General features: G+C 40.1%; 1 protein-coding gene across 2 annotated transcripts; it reads right to left on the bottom strand.

The window, feature by feature from the left end:
- Positions 1-998: 998 nt before the first annotated feature.
- On the bottom strand, positions 999-17187 carry SQLE (squalene epoxidase). Of its 2 annotated transcripts, none has more exons than XM_072925000.1 (12): positions 16887-17026; positions 16401-16747; positions 14099-14351; positions 13639-13819; positions 10912-11008; positions 7768-7881; positions 6785-6956; positions 5917-6012; positions 5213-5355; positions 4007-4103; positions 3508-3595; positions 999-2849 (listed from the first exon to the last, which is right to left on the bottom strand). In XM_072925000.1, exons 2-12 carry the CDS (start codon positions 16692-16694, stop codon positions 2657-2659), a joined length of 1728 nt encoding a protein of 575 aa, XP_072781101.1. In that variant the 5' UTR covers positions 16695-16747; positions 16887-17026; the 3' UTR covers positions 999-2656. The 2 variants fall into 2 exon arrangements, with proteins under 2 accessions (XP_072781101.1, XP_072781100.1); XM_072924999.1 differs by lacking the exon at positions 16887-17026 and adding an exon at positions 17169-17187 and having other exon boundaries at positions 2317-2849.
- Between the last annotated feature and the right edge of the window lie 1129 nt (positions 17188-18316).

Raw genomic sequence — 18316 nt, 5'->3', positions numbered from 1 at the left:
TTCTGCATGTGAACATCTACAAACCCACCACTACGTAGCCACTTCTCTTTCTCCCTCTACTCTCCCCTGAAGCTGCACCAGTCTGGGAACAGAAGGATAACCACATCCCACAACTCTTATGTCCTTGTGCCCACAACACTTACCTAACAGCACATCATTGCCATTAAAAGTTGCAGTGTAGAAATCCTTTGAATTAACCTCTTCACAGTTAGAAAATAGATAGACAACTCACAAATTGCATCAAATATGCCTGCATTCTGCTCCTCTCAGATTCTGAATCATGCCTGTGACAAAACCTTTCTTGCATGCTCCTTTATTTGTGGCATATAGATGTAGAGAAGGAAAATCAGGATTCTTATGGACCATCTGCTGCATGCTGTGCCTTAGCACTAGGCGCTGTTAGATTCCATTTTTGGCTGTTTTACCTACGGACGTTACTCACTCATTGCCAGCTTTACTCCTCTTAGTCTCAGCTGACTCAAGAACTGCTTTTCTCATGCTTCTCCTCCACCACCCAACACCCTCTGCAGCCATGAGAAAATAACTGCAGTCAGGGACTATAGAACACAGCCTGAAATTCTGCCCTGCAACTCTTCTCTGGGGCAGAGCCGGTGGGCCACCACCAGCTGGAGTAGGCACCCAGCCAACATACTAAAGCTCATCAGTAATCTCGGCCAGAAGCCCCATCCTGTGCTGCTCTGAGTCCCAACGATCCCACTCTGATAATTCAAAGTAAGCCTTTCATCTTGTCCTGAGGACCAGGCACACAGACCTTTCATGGTCATATTTTCAGGTTGATCCTTCTTACACACACATAACATTTGTCTCTCCCCCAGCAATTTCCAATAAATGATTGCAACCCTGATCGAGACATCTAATCAGGCACTGAATTCAAGACAAGAAAGGAAAAAACTCCTTGCATATATACGTGAGTTTAAGAAGATAAATTAAAATGTAACAAAACTCTTTAACCAGAGAGACACACAACAAAAATAATATACAGATATAATAACTTTTTATTTACGTAAGCTGAAGATGTGTATTTGGCTCAGGACTTTTTATCCATAATTTCAAAGAGACTGACTGCAAATAATATAAAAAAATAAAAAAAATGCAAAATTAATCAATATTTTCAAAATTGTCACAAATTTTGAGAACACTTGTATAAATCCTGCAAACTTTGTGTACCCTTAAAGGGGCATAATTTAGTTACCATATATAATGATATTTGAAAATACTAGTACTTTACCCTAAAGTTTCAACATAGACATATTCATGATTAGTGTAATTTCAAGAGGGTATCAAAAGTGATCATGGTTAGAAAAATATACATACTTTTGCTTCTGGAAAAGAAAAGGTAATTTGAAATACCCATCAAATAAAATACTAAATAAAGTCTCTCCACAGATTTTTTTCACAGTCCAAGATAAAATGGATGTTTATACACAGCTTATGCATTCTGTCATTTTCAAGGTAGAATCAGTTTCACAAGTACAGAAGAATAAAAACCTGTTACTACTCTTCAGACTGCTGGCTGCACCCACATGTGATTGTTCAGGCAAGCCAAAAGAGCAGAGCCATTCAGTGATACCCAAACAAATCAGAAGAAAGGTATAGAAAATGCAGATGCACAAGAGCAAAGGAAATCACACTGGTAACATTGAGAGGAATAGTGACAAGTAGAAATAGACATGAACTCTTTAGTAGCATGCAGTAATTCCTACAGGAAAAATAATCCCACCACACTCCAAGTATTAAAAGGACACTTTCATGGTGCTTTTCATCAATTTTCAGAAGTAATATTAAAGATTACTATGTACTGGAAATAGCCTGGATTTAATTTGTTTCAGTGGATACAGTTTGTTGCTGTGCTTCAGTTCATGGCAGTGTTAAACTTCAGTTGCACACACACAAAGAAAAACAACCCCAAACTTTCAAGGTTTTAAAGGGAAATGAGATAGGAATAAATTTTCAAAAACATGTGCTTTCACTACCTGAGTGCATTGCAGTAGCCAACAAAGCAAAGATTTGGTTATTACTTGTTAAAATGAATTCTGGCGTAAAGAAGGAACTCAGAAGAGCAGCATGGCACTTGCAACAGTAACTGAAATTAAAGTATAGTGACAGATCAAGATCTGACATCCTTTACAGTGTCCTTTTAAGTGTCAACAGACCAGTATCTTAGCTACAACTGAAACAAAACAGATGCAAATCCTAATGAAATAACCAAATCAAGAATGTTACAATATTTCACAGTTATAGAGTCTATGGAACTACTGAACAGAAAAAAGCATGAAGGATAATAGCAGCATATGGTTTACAGTTTTCACTTCTCAGTTTATTAATATTAGTGGTGCACTCAGCAATGCATAAAGCAAGGAAAGAAATTCTGTCAAAACTGGCAATTATCTACCACGTCAACACTTAATTATGGTCCTTGTAAACAGCTAACTCCTTTTTGAACTTAAATTGCAAAGAAAAGAATATTTACATATAATATATATATATAACCACAAAACCAAAATTAAGTTAAAACCTTATCAAGGAAATTGCATTTTGAGGAGAACATAATACAATATTAAATAGTACATGTCCAAAGATTTTGAAGGCATTGTGATTTTCATGCTTTCTTCCTCCAGTCATTTTACCCTGGATTTTAATAGAATAAATACTTCATTTCAGAGTAAATAAGTGGAAATATGATAGAGCAGCTCCGGTAAAGAATAGCTCCACTACTGAAAATTGCTCGAGGTGTGGTGATCCAGGACTCTGACTTAAAGCAAAAATAAACAGCATACAAGGCCACAGCAAAGAAGTGGCCAATCAGTACCATTGGTTTAGGAGATAACCTGCATTAAAAATAAACAGATAAAACTAGTAAATAAACAGAATCAGAAAGAACTGAAAATTTTCCATTTTACAGATTCAGATCTCCACTCACAATCCCCTTCTGATTTAGGCAGATCTGCTCCTCCCAACTCAACTGAAAAATACAGACTTGGTTCTCTTTGGCTGCTCCACACTCTGCATTCCCTTCTACAGCACAGCCAACGTACACTGCTGCTTTCCCTTTATTTCTAGTTCTCTCAATCTACCTCTTACTATTTGTCTTCCTCCAGGGGAATATTTTAAATAGGTTTTTCAGTTTTAGCTCTCAGTCCAAAAGGAGAGAAATATAAAAGCACACATTCTCCTGTGTTCAGAGTAGTAGGGTTTACTGTGCATTCACAAGTTTCTGAAGGGTCATTCAAACACCTTCAGCTAGAGATTTCCCTGTTCCTTACAACTTTTTATGAGAGGCCTCACTCAAGAACACTCTCAGCTTGTCAAGTATGAAACATCTCCACCCTCTAAAAAGGAGTTGGCACTTAAAGACACAGTTTCTAATAAAGCTCCAACCTTCAGTATAATCTTGAAATCTAGGCTCATGTGGGCCATCCACCTGATGGGGAGCAAAGCAGATTTCTCAGGGGCTCACAATAACCACAGCCAGCACAGTGAACTTACACTGAGAGCAATCCAACGGGACCTGTGACACATTCTCCTCCAAGTCTGAAGTAATGGAAACAGGCTTTCTTTAGCTGATGCAAGGAATCTACAAAATTAATTAAAATTAATAAAACAAATGTAATCAACATACACCGAAAAATTTTTCTGCATGCACAATACTGATATTAAATCCAGGACTTTGGTAGCAGTTCTGTTTTAATTCAGCTGGACCTCAAGCTGCTTTTATTTATACAAAGGATAGTTCTACAGAATATCTACATATTTTTGTATTAACTGACTATTGTTTTCTTTGGAGTTTTTCTTATCAAGACTTGCCTTCACACTGCTAAAACTCTGTCTTAAAAAACTAGGCAGAGAACACAAGAAAACTTATTAAAACTCTGATTGATATATTTTTAAATATAACAATATATATACACACACAGATATCCCCTTCTCAGTCATATTTATTTACCAAGTTGTAATTAATCAGAGACTAACTGTAAGATATATTTACCATCTGTGGCAGCAAAAAGCTCATAAAGTGCCTGGGCAAGAACATTCACTACAAAAGAATGAGATTTTTTTCTTGACCAGTAAAATATTCTTTTTGCCTGAAAAAAAATAAGAAAAAGAAGTACTTCTGTCAGTAAATGCAAAGGATAAGTCAAAAGATTCCCACAGAGGTGAGATGACAAGAGCCACGCTCATGGACACGCAGAAGGGATTTAGTGATATGCGGGAGTGATTCTAAGCTAGGGCATTAAGGAATTTCAAAAACTTGTTGAACGAGTTATGCAGGCTCCCCTTAAGTTAAATATAGGGGGGAAAAGGTAGCTCCAGAGCATGTTCCTCATCCTGCAGAGGGTGTCTGGGATACAGCTGAAACTTGAAGGATAATGCTCAGCTAGCTCCCTCAATTGACTGGTAATAAACAGGAGATGACAAAGTCTTAGGTGACTAGCTGCCATAAAAATATCTGCATGTAGTCAGGTAAGTCCTGAACTGTCCTGGCATTCAGGGTTCCTCTAAATGCTTCTCAATTGTCAAATACACTTTTTGGATCATCTACTTGTAGTCTACAATTATACTACCTGTAATTTAGCCAAGACAATATGCCTACCCCATTAAAAGCAGTAAACACGTAAATAAGAAATCTTATTATCTACTCATCAGAATTTTGGGACTAAGTATCACTGAAAAAATAAACCTTGCATGAACACTGATGGAACAGATCCTGGGAAAGAAGGATCCTTCTAACTTACTACCCCAGATTAATGCAGCAGGCAAGAGGCCAGTGGAGGCTCAGATGTCTCTTGAAAGACTGGGTACACAAGCTCATAATTTTCCAAGTTCCACTCACACAAATGTAATGGTTCAAACCCACTACATTATGATCAATCTGGTTAAAAATACCCTATTAAAATGGGAAATCAGGTTATCCTAGCAAAGCACCCTGACTAGACACAGCACACCAATCTCCTTAAGTAAAACACAGCAGGTCAGTGTGCCAAATTTTGAAACTGACTCTTACCACACAGCACAGCAGTCACAGACTAGAGCTCCACTGGTGAATGTCTGATATCTGATTATTCTAGCCAAAGCTTTGAAAACTGCTATGCCTCACCAATAACTTACTTGTCACTGAGTTGCATAAAAGTTAGCATTGTGTCACTGAATTGCAGTGGAAGCTATCTAAAACAAGTCCAAAATAAACAATCACCTTAAGAACATCAGAATCTTCATAAAGGTCTGGGATATCCTGGAGCAAACTTCTCCATATTTTAACATCATTTAAAATAACACTCATTCCTCCACCAGTTAGAGGATGTCTTATATTATAGGCATCTCCTAAAAGAAGAACACCTAGGTAGAAGAGAAAAAACAAGAGGATACTGCACAACCATTATGGAATCTTAAAGTCAAATCTTCTATTAAAAACATCAAACTTACTAAGAATTCATTCCTACCAGAAAATAGATGTATAACAACTAGAAAATAATAATTAAAAAAAACAAACCAAAAAGTATGTCTTTAAATTAAAAGACTTTAAAAAGCTTTAAGATAATCGAGGTCAAACTATTTTTCCCTATGGGTATGCATGTTCATGTGTTAAAGAACACAATATTAATTTCTTTAATTTTTTATTATTTTTCTTAGGCTACACTTGTATAAGCTTGAGCAATGATGTAAATTAAACTTGGAGATAAAGTAGGCACTGACTACACATTGACACATCTGGTGTCAATGTAAGCATTCCTGTTAAATTTTGCCCAAGTTACACAACTTCAAAATACTATTTTTTTTAATAGAAGATTTATGTGACAGTTGTATTGAACAACAAATATACATCTAAGACAACAAAGTCCTACGTCTCAGAAGATGCTTATAATGTCTTTTTTCTTCCTTTTATTTCATAATACCCACCTTTCTTGTTTACAGCTGAGGGAGGCAAGAAGCTGGCTGGCATAGTCCTTAAACGATCATTCTGAACTGCTATTAAGAATGGTTCCTTTAAGTGATCTGCAACAACCAAATATTTTAGTTACAGTAGTTAGACAAAGATAATTTGTATACAATCCATTTTAATCTCTTTGAGCTATCACAGTCATAGAACGGTGTGGGTTGGAATGGGACCTTGAAGATCATGCAGAGTCAACCCTCCTGCCATGGGCAGAGACACTTTCCCTAGACCAGACTGCTCAGAGCCCCATCCAACCTGAACTTGAACATCTCCAGGGATGTGGCAGCCACAACCTGTTTTAGTGCCTCACCACCCTCACAGTAAATAATTTGTTCCTAATACCTAATCTAAACCTACTTTCTATTTAACTCATTCCCCCTTGTCTGGTCACTGATGCCCTTGTCAATAGTTCTGCCCCATCTTTCTTGTAGATCCCATCAGGTACTGGAAGGCCATAATTAGGTCGCCCAAAGCCTTCTCTTTTCCAGACTGAACAAAGCCAACTCTCTCAACCTCTCCTCCTAGGAGGAGCCTTCCATCCCCCTGGTCAACTTAGTGGCCTTCTCTGGACTCATTCCAACAAGTCAATGTCCTTGTGCTGGGGAGCCCAGAGCTTTATATAATCCTTCTGAATTGCTGACCTCACAGCTGTGAGCTGAAGAAACGTCTGTGTGTTGTGTGGTGTGGAACCAAAGAAGGGTGAATGGTTCCTGAAACAGTGACTGCGCACACTGAAAAGGCCACACAGTTCTGTTAAGTCAGTGAAATGTGTCTCCTTTATTTTTGACATATTTAAATGCAATAATTCTCTAGAAGTCTTTCCAGACTTACCAGGTAGTTGTGGATGAATGGTCTCAATCATGTACTCTTTTAGATTTTTTGGCATTTCCCCTCGAATATCAACAAGGACCCGAGTTTCAGTTGAAGAAATCTTATAGATTAGCACTGGACTTGTTTTAGCTAAAACAAGTTCAGCATAATTAGCTTTAAACTGTGATGCATCCTTAAAAAGGTAAGAAGGAGAAGAAAGATTGAGACTGATTAATGAAAGGGTATTAAATATCAGACATACAAAATAATTTTTAAAAACATTTTAAAATAAAATCCTGTATCATATTAAGTTTGTTATTATTATCTTAAATTAAGAAGTGTTTTCAAAAAGGAAGTTCTGAATTTCAGTGTAGTAACAATTCTTTTGCCAATAAATTTTAGTATTTACTAGAATCACTAACTTATCAATTTCATTTGAATGCCTCACCAAGACTTAATATATGACAATAAAAACCTAACATAACATAATCAATGTAGTAGTTTTCAGTAAGATAACTTTGTTTTCATAAAGAAAGTAGTGGGAGGAAAAGAAATCCACTAGTATAAATATAATTACTTGGACACACCAACTGAAGATTAATCACAGGGCCCTGTCTAATAAGGTCTTAAAGGAGATTCCAAAAGTAGACAAACTTGGGCAGCGCTAGCTGGATTAGAAGACCCAAAAAGTACTGGAGTTTCTACCAGTCAGTGTTCCCACGCTAGTGAAAATTCTGTTCGCTTCAGCTCATTCTCCCTCTATTATTTTTGCTGTTAATGCATCAGGCAATGCAGCAAACACAGAGTGAAAGAACCAGACAGGATTTCTACCTGGATTCTCCAACCACCCAGCTACCAACCCAGATTCTCAGTCCAAAACCAGGACACTACCTTCTCTCTTGAAGTTTGTAGGTCCTGAAGGCAAACATGTTTATAGAGGTTACAAGGTACCCCACCTTCAGCAACAGCATAGTGGTTTATGTAGTATTATACATTAAAGTTACCTTCAAAATGCAACCAACAAAATGGGATGAAACAGTAACTTTGCTGGACACCAAGTTTTTCCTGAATTTGGAGAAAAGTCCATCAGCTACAACTATAAGTGGAGCATGAAGTTCCTGCAGCATAAATTAAAAATAAAGATAAGACACCATCAATTTTGTTTCAGAACAATGAGAACCAATGCCCAACATATGTATTAAGAAATAACTGTGGAGTTTGCCTTCCTTGTATTCATACTTATCTATTTGCTACACAAGCTGATCTAACAATATACTCCAGCTTTTTTAGAAAACATAGCTATGGGAACTTGGATTAAAAAATACAATAAAGAGGAGTATTTGCTCCCTTCAGGTTGTAATGCTCTTCAGAAAAAAAAAAAAATTAAAGAACTGTGTATAAGCAGCTAAAGAAAACCAAACCAAAGGATAACAAACTGACAAGCTGTAAGCCCATAGGCTCTTCTTTAAAAAGCCACACAGGGAACTCCAAGCAGTTCTGAATTTACTTGGGAACGATAACAAATAGTACATATATGGACAAAATACAAATCTGAAAAAACTGATCAGGTTCAGCCTGAAGGTCTGTACAAATTCTTAATGTTTAAGAGTTCTTTTTAAACATAAGCAAATAATTCCAAATACTAAAATGTATTTTTATGCCTTTTATGGTCATATAACAATATTATTATATTAGGAAGCATGTAAAGGTAGGCATTTCTTTCTACCTACAGCTTTCTCAGTGTCAATATGTTCAGTGATTGAACTTCAAAAGACAATGTATTTACAACAAGCATTAGCCTTAGCTTTCAGTGATTTCATATATGCGCCATAAGCAGTAAAAAGTATTTCGTCTTTTAAACTTCCAGTCTGTAAGTAAGGCAAAAAAAGCATACTGTGTTTCATTAGTACTCCTAGGAAATCTTTTACTATTGTATGGGCAAGTCACTGTGAGTGAGGTCCTCTATGAGGAGTTGCCACCAATATTGGAGTGAATTCATAAAATCATAGAATATTTAGAGTTGTGGGGGACTCACAAGGATCTTCAAGTCTGACTCCACTTGGTCAAACAAACCTTCACATCTTTTACTGTGTGAACGGAAGTTGGACAAAATCAGATGACAATAGATATGAGTATGGTAAAACATGTTTTATGGTGTCTGTGCTTATAGAAGTGAGATCCTGAGTAGAGTTACCTCTACTATGGATTCACCTCTTTGCCATGGATTCCTTGTTTGGATGATTGTGAACTCTAATTTTTCCTGCTATTAGACCAAAGTCACCTGTCCATATCAGTTTCCTGCTGTCTAATGAGTAGAACACTCATGCTATAATTCTTCCACAGACAACACAATTAACCTTGAGTCTATTCAGTTGCCTAGTTTTGAAAAAAAACTGTAAGTCGACCTTTAGCATACTGGCTAATTTGAACCTCATTTAAGAGAATAAAAATTTCAGAGGTAAAGTGGTGGAGAATGTAGGATGGAAAGAACAGAAAAACACATAGACACAACACAGCCTCTTTTCTTTATAAAAGCAGGCTAAGGAATATAAACAGGCTTGAGTTTGGGGGTTTTATTCAGCTAAGAGCTTCCTAGCTGTAAAAACTGACAGGTAGGGAAACATAGTAAATAGAAACGCTTAATAGAAATTCCTTATATACTAGATTTCTAAAATCAAAGGAGATGTAAGCCAGCAAATGAAACAGCTTTTTCCAGCCACAGAACTTCAGCATTCAGACCAAAACATGAATTTGTTTATCCCCAGTATACAGACAAGAAACTTAAGGCCTTTACAACAACATCAAGACTTTTATAAAAGATGTAGGCTAGAACACTGGTCATCAGTGTTCAAATAAGTCACCCTCAAAATTACAATAACATCCGTAAGTGTGTGAAGCTTAAAAACAGAACTCAAAACAAAAAATGCACATTCCCCTTCTACCCCTCAAACAAAATAAAACAAAACCACCCTTCCATGCTCCTGGATGATAAAGCAAACTGAATTTGGGAAACAAATCCCAACAAACACCCCTCTCCCTGCAAAAAATCCTTCTCCTCTCCCAACTCCCTGTCTTTCCCATACCCATGATTCAGTGGTTTATTCTCCTAGAGTGGATTTCCTAATACAGTTTCATTCATATTACAGGCAGGCAAGACAAACCAAGGAACACGACTTGGCACTCACTCCTCCAGCTACCTCAAGAGGGGTCAAGGATATTGTTACTTGTCTGCTCTGTTGCAGCACTAAGCTGTTAAGTGGGCTGAAATGGCACTTGCCTGAGGACAGTCTAAAACCAGCTTGGCCCTCTACGGCTTTGGCAAGTACTTTTAAAAGGCTCTCTCCTATACGGTTCTATGCCACCAGTCCCATTTCTAAATGACTTAGAGATGGAAAGATGTCAGAGATCTCTGATGTTAGATATCAGAGCAGGATCTTCCAGCTACTCAGGAACTTTCCCCATCTAGTATGGAGGGGAGCATGGCATAGGCAGATTCCCATCTTTCCCATCAGAGTACATCTACAAAACTTTAGGCAGCAAAGGAACTTCGAAGTCCACAAAGATCACAAATTTGGTTTTCCTAGAGAATAGGCAGCATATCCAGAACTTCAGTACAGGGGCTCTACCCATACTGGTCTCTCCTAACTTCACACAGTTTCATAGCACTTAGCCAACAGTTTACCATTAAAATATGCCAAAATTCTCTTTCTGACATCCAAGAAATGACAAGACAGAGCTTTCACTAGCAATAGGTAACTTTTTCATTTTCAGTCCCTCACTAGATGGTGGAAGTATATGTGGACATGCAGACCACTAGACAGCTGGAACACAAATCTTAATACATTGTTCTTTTCACCAGGAACTTTTGAAAGATTTTAAAGTCCAGACATATGAATAATGAAACAAATAATGAACTGTATTCTCCAGAGAAAGCAGAACCTTCATAAGAAGTTATAACAAGAATTCCCATATTCCCAGACTGTATGCACTAGAAAATAATCTCCCTTTATTGAATTCTTTTGCTTACTTGATAACTACATTATTTCTGTACCAGTGCTCTGAAATACAAGCTTTTAAAAAATTATATATATAAAGCAACCCTCAATTTTCTCAACAGTTTAACAAAGATTGTAACAGAAAGCTCTTACCTTAATGTCACCAGTTTCTTTGTCCTTGTACTGAACGCCCACAACACAGTCATCTTCCTCAAGTAACTGTAACACAGTCCCTTCGATGAATTTTGCACTGAAATGACACAGAGGGGTTAAAACAGAAGAGGATTAATGATGCCAGCATTTCAAGGCACTAGACATAGATAGGAAACCAAATTTTCAATAATGTTGTCTCTGCCAACATTGTTTATATTTCACAAAAAAAGGGTTCTTGGAACACTTTCTGAAGCTGCATTATATATCAAAAAGTGTTGGTCGTAAATTTCACTTTTTATCAAAACCTTTGGTTTGATAACTGAATATTTTAAAAACCTTACTGTTTATCATAAACATCCTGTCACTTAGTAGAGTCCCCAGGTGTGCCCCATAGCCCTGCGAGAGATGCTGAGAGCAGTTTCACACCTAGTAATGGTCAGAAATCAGGGAGCTGAGCGAGTCATCCCTGCTAAAAGCTAGGAATTGCTAACAGTGCAGTGAGAACTAACTCGGAGGAGAATTACAGAGCAGAATCAGCAGCACTTAAACCCTTAATACGAACACTAGATAAAAGTCAGGCACATAATTCTTAGAGCAGTCAAAACTAACCTAACCTGCTGAGGACACATATCTAGTTTGTCACCTCAGGAATTTCAGATAGAGTTCTGGTTTCTTTATATTTATGCTTTTAAAGTTCTGCTAACACTTATGTTTGAGTGGAGCAACCCTGCTTCAACCTCCCAACCAGAGTTATTCCGAGTTCAGAAATTAAATCTCTGTAAACTTATATTCTTTGTTGGGTCTGGGCTGTTAGACCTGATCACAGCACTTCAGACTTAGCAGCTCAAAACGGGACACTGAATCTTTCACAAATATTCCATATCCAGATGGAATTCCACAACTTTAAGAACTGAGCTAAAGGTGCATGTGAGAATACAACAGCTTGCTATTTTAGGCTCTTAAAAGGAATACAAGCATCTCAATGTCTTTTTTTTTCCCTGGCATCCAGTACAGGCATTTCAGAGCAGCTCGTGACTGGCTTAATTGGACAGGCAAGAGGCAAGTTGGCTGTATCAAAACATGAATGGTTATGAGTGAGCACTCAACAGAAACCTCAACAGCAAGGATTGCAGCAGCATGCCAGGGAATCAAGAGTCCTGTAGATCCTATCAGCTCTAAGTTTCTCTTATAGCTGTCAGTTCAGTTACCTAAGAAAAAGTGCTCACTTTTTCTTGTCGTTCTCATCCACTATAAGTGAGTTTATAATTACATACAATTATTTTATTATTATAAACCAACAATTCCCTACCTCTTTCTGCTGCAAAAATAAATTTACTGATCTGAAATACATCCATACTGCTTTGTGCTTATAAAGAGGATATACAAATCTGTAACAATTATCCCCTATATCTTCAATAGCTTTATAATAAAACCCCAAATCTCCTGGCACTATTAAGAGCTCTTGATCTTTCACTGCACAATAAACGTACAGTTTTCTACGCCACAAATTAAATGGCAAGCAAGAATACACAAAACAAACATTCAAGAGTGTGTGGAATATGGGAAAGAATTTCATTCAAGTCACAAACATGATTTTTGCAAGTTTTTGTTTCAAAGACTGCGTACAGCTACTGGAGTTTTTCCCACAAGTTGAGCACTCAGATGCCCAAATTTCATTGAACTTAAGAGCCTCAAGAAGGCTTTAGCTTTCAGAGCTAGTGAACACAGTCACCATTAATTTGAACTGTACTACAGAGCTCCTATCTTTAGTGCCACTTTTAGTAATTTGTATGATATAACAAATATGAAAGGAGAAAGCAATGATCCAGCTCAGAATAAGATATTAGGTAAAAATATGGTAATGCCATATGTCCCTTGTAAAGGGACATTATGATATTCTTAGGGAAAAAAATTTAGGGGGGGGAAAAAGATAATACAAAAAAAATGCCACACAGAAAGCAGCCTCTAGAATATATTCTATTTCAATAAAAGTTTACTTTTCATCTCTTTTAGAGCTGAAAGAAAACAGTTAAGAGAAAACACCAATTTTTTCTTTTAATTATGAAAAATTGTCTTCAAGATTCTGGAACTGGAAAGAGCTATTTCTGTTTAATGCTCCTTTTTAGTTACTTTGGCTTACTTGTTTTCAAAAAAGAACGCAAAACAACATACAAATGTAAATGCTTGATTTCTATCATCACTGATAACATCAGTGGAAAAGCTACATGCTACTGCCCAGTGCAGGAGGGTTGGACTACCTGACCCTTAAAGGTCATCTCTACTAACCAAAACCGTTCTGTGATCTAACAAATAGTGCCAGATTTGCCACTTGTGCCTTGTCTAAAGAAGTTCTGTGCACTGCTCACCAAGAAGAGATCACTATTTCTGGTAAAATGCGAAACCCAAGAATCAGCAGAAGAGAATCAACCCTTCACTTGTGAATTGTTCTCTCACACAGATGGGTAAATAATTATCTTGCCTAATATTTAAAGCCCATACTCCCTTAAAGATTAAGTTGTCCCAAGGTGTGATATATATATATGATGTGTATGGAACTTAAGAACTTGTCTACAGAGAGCCGAGTGAGTAACTACAGCTGCTCCTTTCTCTCCCTTTTGTTCATCATAGTCCTCCATGTTGGGAAAAGGTTAAGGAATTTCATGGAAATGATGGGAGCAATGCTTCTTAATCTCTGGATCCAACTGTGCTGTTCACAACGTGACTTACTTGGGCTCCGCCATAGCTGCCCTTCGGAGACCCATGATAAACTGCCCATGATGAAAAGATCTTCCACTGGCCACACGCCCGTCTTCAGACGTTGGATAAGGAATCTCAACCTCCAACTTGCTCTCTAGATCGTGAATTATGTAGCCATTTACTATTTGTGAATCAATACCTTCTACTGCATCTGCAAGATAAAAGCCAACAGATGGGTTAAAACAAGTCTTTAAGAAAGCCTAATTATTTATTAATTATTTCTTTAAATAGGGTCCAATTTTCTTAATCAAAATACACATGTTGAAAGAAGAATATTTTTAAAGTAGCAAACTCAAAATACACAAGCGATTTTAATTCAAATGTTAAGTGCAGATAATGTTTTTCTTAATTTTTCCTGTAGGAATGCTTTTACTATAGAGTATAGTAACTCTTGTGTTACAGATCTATTGACACTTTGAAATGTACCCACCTTCAAGACCCAAGTCTCGAAGAGCATTAAATCCTCCAGGCTGCAGCAATTCTCCAACTATCCTGTCAGGCTCTTTCAGATCCCTCTCTATCACAGTCACCTTCCTTCCATCTCTTGAAAGCACCGTGGCCAAGGAAGAACCAAGGACACCTGATCCCACAATGATAATTTCTGGATCATATTGGGGTGACAGTGTTGTATTTGGAGCGGTGTCTGTCAGATATACGTCTGAGAAGTTCACTTCTCTTTTACCCTTTAGAAAACAAAGCCAACAAAGTTACACATGCCAATGGGATACATACCATAACCTTATCAAGAGGGCTGACTTTGGAGCAGCTCTACTCTGAGCCAGGGTACTGAGGGTGCACTGGTAGTTGGAAGGCATCTTACAGTTTAGTTTTGTCCAAAATTGAATCTGCTATACTCTACAAGACAACAAAAGCACAACAAGAAGAGAAAAGAAAAACCAACACTGCTGCAAATCAAGACCCTGGCTAAAACCTGCCCTCCTGATCCAAGACAAACCACAAACAAAAGTGCCAGAGATTGAAAGCTGCTCTAAAAGGCAGTAAGAAAAGGCTGTCCCATATTCTTGTCCTATAAAGTAAGACTGATACCTTCATGCCAGTGAACCACTCCAGCATGGAGGCCTTAGCACTTTTTAATTATAAAGGTATTTGATTTAATGTATTTCTCTGGCAAATATACCCCTTATAAGGTAACCTACCTAACTAACAAAACAGGAACTTATGGTAATATTCAGAATGAAAGTGTCAGCAGAAGCAGTTGCCTGGGAAATGCTTTTAAGAAGTAGTCCTGAAACGAAAACTCATGTAACATCTAAAAGTATAAGCAAAATCACCATTCATCTACATTTAAAGCTGTTAAGAATTGACATATATTGGACTGGACATCAGTTAATACAGAAACTGGTATCTTAAATCAGCGCAGTTATAGAACCTTCCCAACAGCACCTAATCACATACACTTCAAAGTGAAAAACAATTTTAAGGGAAACTCCAGTGCAAAGCTGCAAATAATTTCTCCAGCTCTTAGTTGAGAGTTCAATTCAGTCTTTCACAAATGCCTCACCACTGCAGTGCTGACACTGGTAAAAATACGACTATATCAGTGAAACACAATGACACCAGAATTTTTAGTGGCCTAGTACCATGTTTATATCTACAATGCAGCAAGAGAGTGCAAAACTATCTGAATTCAGGTAACACAAGAAATTGGTAAAGGCAGGCTTGAACAGAACAAACAAAATAAAAATCAAAAACCTTTGACTTGCAGCCAAAACCAGTTTCATGTACTTCTGTGTGAGGGGTCAGTGCTCCAGAAGCACACAGGAAAGTACCCAAATAGTGCTGACCACAGATGTACTGGATATCTATGTCCAGTTCATAGTCTCGGATGGTAGGACTCCAGCTAAGCTCCAGGCACCAGCTACAGCTCTCCACTTGTTCCACAGCAAGGCTCATGCTGGGCTCAAGGAAACAGACTGACTATCTGAGCAGGTCCTGTACCTATTGTACAAGCAATAGGTCAGCAGTCATTTTCCAGTAACTCTATCTGCAGTTGTATAAACAAATGTGTTTTATCCGAAAGTATTAGTAAGCTCATCAGAAAGTTACAAAATGGCAGAGGTTGAAAAGGGTTTCTGGACATCATGAGGTCCAAAGCCCCCATTCAAGCAGGGTCAGAGCAGACTGGCCTGGGCCCTATTTCGGATACCTCCAAGGATGGAGACTCTTACACCTCTCTGGGAATGTGACAGTGCTCAGTCACCCTGACAGTAAATAGTGCTTCCTGATGCTCAAACATCCTCTGTTTCAGTCTGCGCTCATCACCTCTCATCCTGTCACAAGGCACTGATGGAAAAAGCCTTGTCACAGTCTTCTTTGCACCCTCCCTTCAGGTATTTACATACAGCTTTCTATAATCCCGGCTGGACAGTCACTCAGCTTCGTCTCATAGGAGAGATTCTCCAGTCCTTCATTTCTACAACAGACTGGCAACTGAAGATATTTTTCTGCTACTACGATAACCTTTTACTCATCTTTCTTAAAACATATTTGTTTTGATGCTAGAAAACCCCGGTCTACTAAAGTAAGGTTCACTCTTTATTTTGCCATCCAAAACCAAGACAAAATATGACACATCAAACATCCAGCATCTAAAGACAAATCCTGTCCACCCCTTTCTTAGCTCTTTTCCCTTACCAGGGCAGAGGGTCAGTGGCCAGAGAGAAGAGAAGCAGGACCTTTCACCTCACGGGCCACGTCTGAATCCAACTTACCTTTCTGGATTTGGGTTGTTCAAGTTGTTGAGACGCCGGGGTGGGTTTGGCCCAGAAGAAGCCAACCAGAGGCAAAGCTGAGAGCACATCAGAGACCACTCCCAGCTGCGACTTCTGCTTCTGCTGGTGCCGCTGCCTGGGCCCCCTGAAGTGGTACCTGTACGACAGCACCAAGCCGAGCGAGAAAAACACCAGCACGGAGAGCAGCACCTCCTTATTAGCGTAAGTCATGAGGTCTCCACACTTTTTATACACGTAAATGAAGGAAGCGATACCCAGAAAGGTCCACATCATGAGTCAGGTCAATGATCTCGGCTGTTGCTCCAAAGCTTCGCCGCAGATGGATGCTGCCGAAAATAGGGTTTTGTGGAAGAGAATGTAAAATGAAAAAATGTATCTATAGCAAAGCGACGATTTCCTTTTCACTGGAAGGTGGGGAGATTCCAATGGGAAAACAAGGAGCCCCAGAAGAGGAACAAGCCCCACCTCGCCAGGCTGCCACAGGAGCTTGGACAGAGGTTCCGAACCGGAAAAAAAAACAGTATACAAAATGTCTTCTCAAGAGTCCCCTCCCGGACACGCGAGTCCCGTGTCCCCGCCCCCGGACACCCCTCCGCCGTGCCCAGCCCCGCTCGGTGCCGGGACTCCGCTCCGCTGGCGACGGCGATGCTGCCGGAGCCCTCACGGCCGGGATGAGGCAGCGGCGCCGGCGCGGGGCGGTGGTAGGACGGTGCACGCCCAGGGGGGTGCGGCTGTGCTCTGCTCTACCTGCCCGCCCCGCGGCACCCCGCAGCCGCCTCACGGAGGGAAGATGCGGTGCCGCTGCCTCCCTCCTTGACCCGCTCCCGGCAGCCGGCGGCACCTCGCGGCTGGAATGGGGCTGTGGGAGGGAACCAGGGGCAACAGGCGCGCACGGCGGGGGCGGCCCCGCCGCCATGCTAATGAGTAACGGCCGCCGCCGCCCCGCGGGCACCGCGCGCCCGTGCCTCAGCGGCGCCGGCCAATCGGCGGCGCTATGCCGAGATGGCGCTATGGCCGCCGGCCAATGGGAGCGCAGGGAGGGCGGGGCTTGCGCCCGCCGGGCGATGTGACGCGAAGGGCGGGGCGGGGTTGCCGTGGGGACGGGGGAGGGCGGTGCCGCTGAGGGGCGCTGCAAGGCCCAGGGCACCGGGCGGCGTAGCACGAAAGAAAGCACCGCCCATGGGAGAAATCAGAGTCATGGAAGGGTTTGGGTTGGAAGCGACATTGGAAGGCTGGACAGCGACACCTTCCACTAGCCATGATTGCTCAAATCCTCATCCAGCCCAACCTTGAACACTCTCAGGAATTAGGCATCCAGAGCTTCTCTGGGCAGCCTGTTCAATGCCTCATCACTCTCACAGTAAAGAATTCCTTACTAGTATCTAATCTGAATCTACTCCCCTTTAGTTTGAAGCCATTGCTCGTTGTCCTGTCACTCCATGCCCTTGCGAAAGGTCCTCTCTGGCTCTGCTGCAGCCCCTTTACACAGTGGGTAGTGCTGTAAGGTCTCCACAGAGTCCTCTCTGGGCTGAACAACCCCATCACTCTTAGTCTGTCTTCATAAGAGAGGTGCTGCTTCTCCTCTGATCAGCTTTGTGGCCCCCATCGGGCCTCATCCGAATGCATTCATGTGTGTATTGTGTCACTCCGGGTGAGGTCTCACCAGCGCATAGCCAGGGAGCAGAATCCCTTCCCTCATCCTGCTGGCCACTCTGCTTGTGATACAGCCCAGGATTAACCTGAGCTTCCTCTTTTAGCTTTGAATTCCTCAAGTGCGCTAACCTGTGGTCCTCCCGTTGCACCAAGAGGGACTTTTCTTGGGCTATGTACTTGTTGCAATGCACCAATGTCTGTCTATCACAGCATAACAATATTTAAAAATGAAGAACCTGTGA

Source organism: Taeniopygia guttata, chromosome 2, assembly GCF_048771995.1.
Source record: "Taeniopygia guttata chromosome 2, bTaeGut7.mat, whole genome shotgun sequence".
NCBI classification, from domain to species: Eukaryota; Metazoa; Chordata; class Aves; order Passeriformes; family Estrildidae; genus Taeniopygia; species Taeniopygia guttata.
Note: the sequence above shows the minus strand (reverse complement) of the source record. Positions and strands in the feature narration are given on the sequence as shown.

Coding starts and splice junctions, on each gene's coding strand:
- SQLE (XM_072924999.1), bottom strand. CDS start 16,694: ATGATGTGGACCTTTCTGGGTATCGCTTCCTTCATTTACGTGTATAAA. Junction 11,009..13,638: donor GCAGCTATGGCGGAGCCCAA/GTAAGTCACGTT, acceptor GTGTCATTTCAG/TGCAAAATTCATCGAAGGGA. Junction 4,104..5,212: donor AAGATTCTGATGTTCTTAAG/GTGATTGTTTAT, acceptor ATTTTTTTTCAG/GCAAAAAGAATATTTTACTG.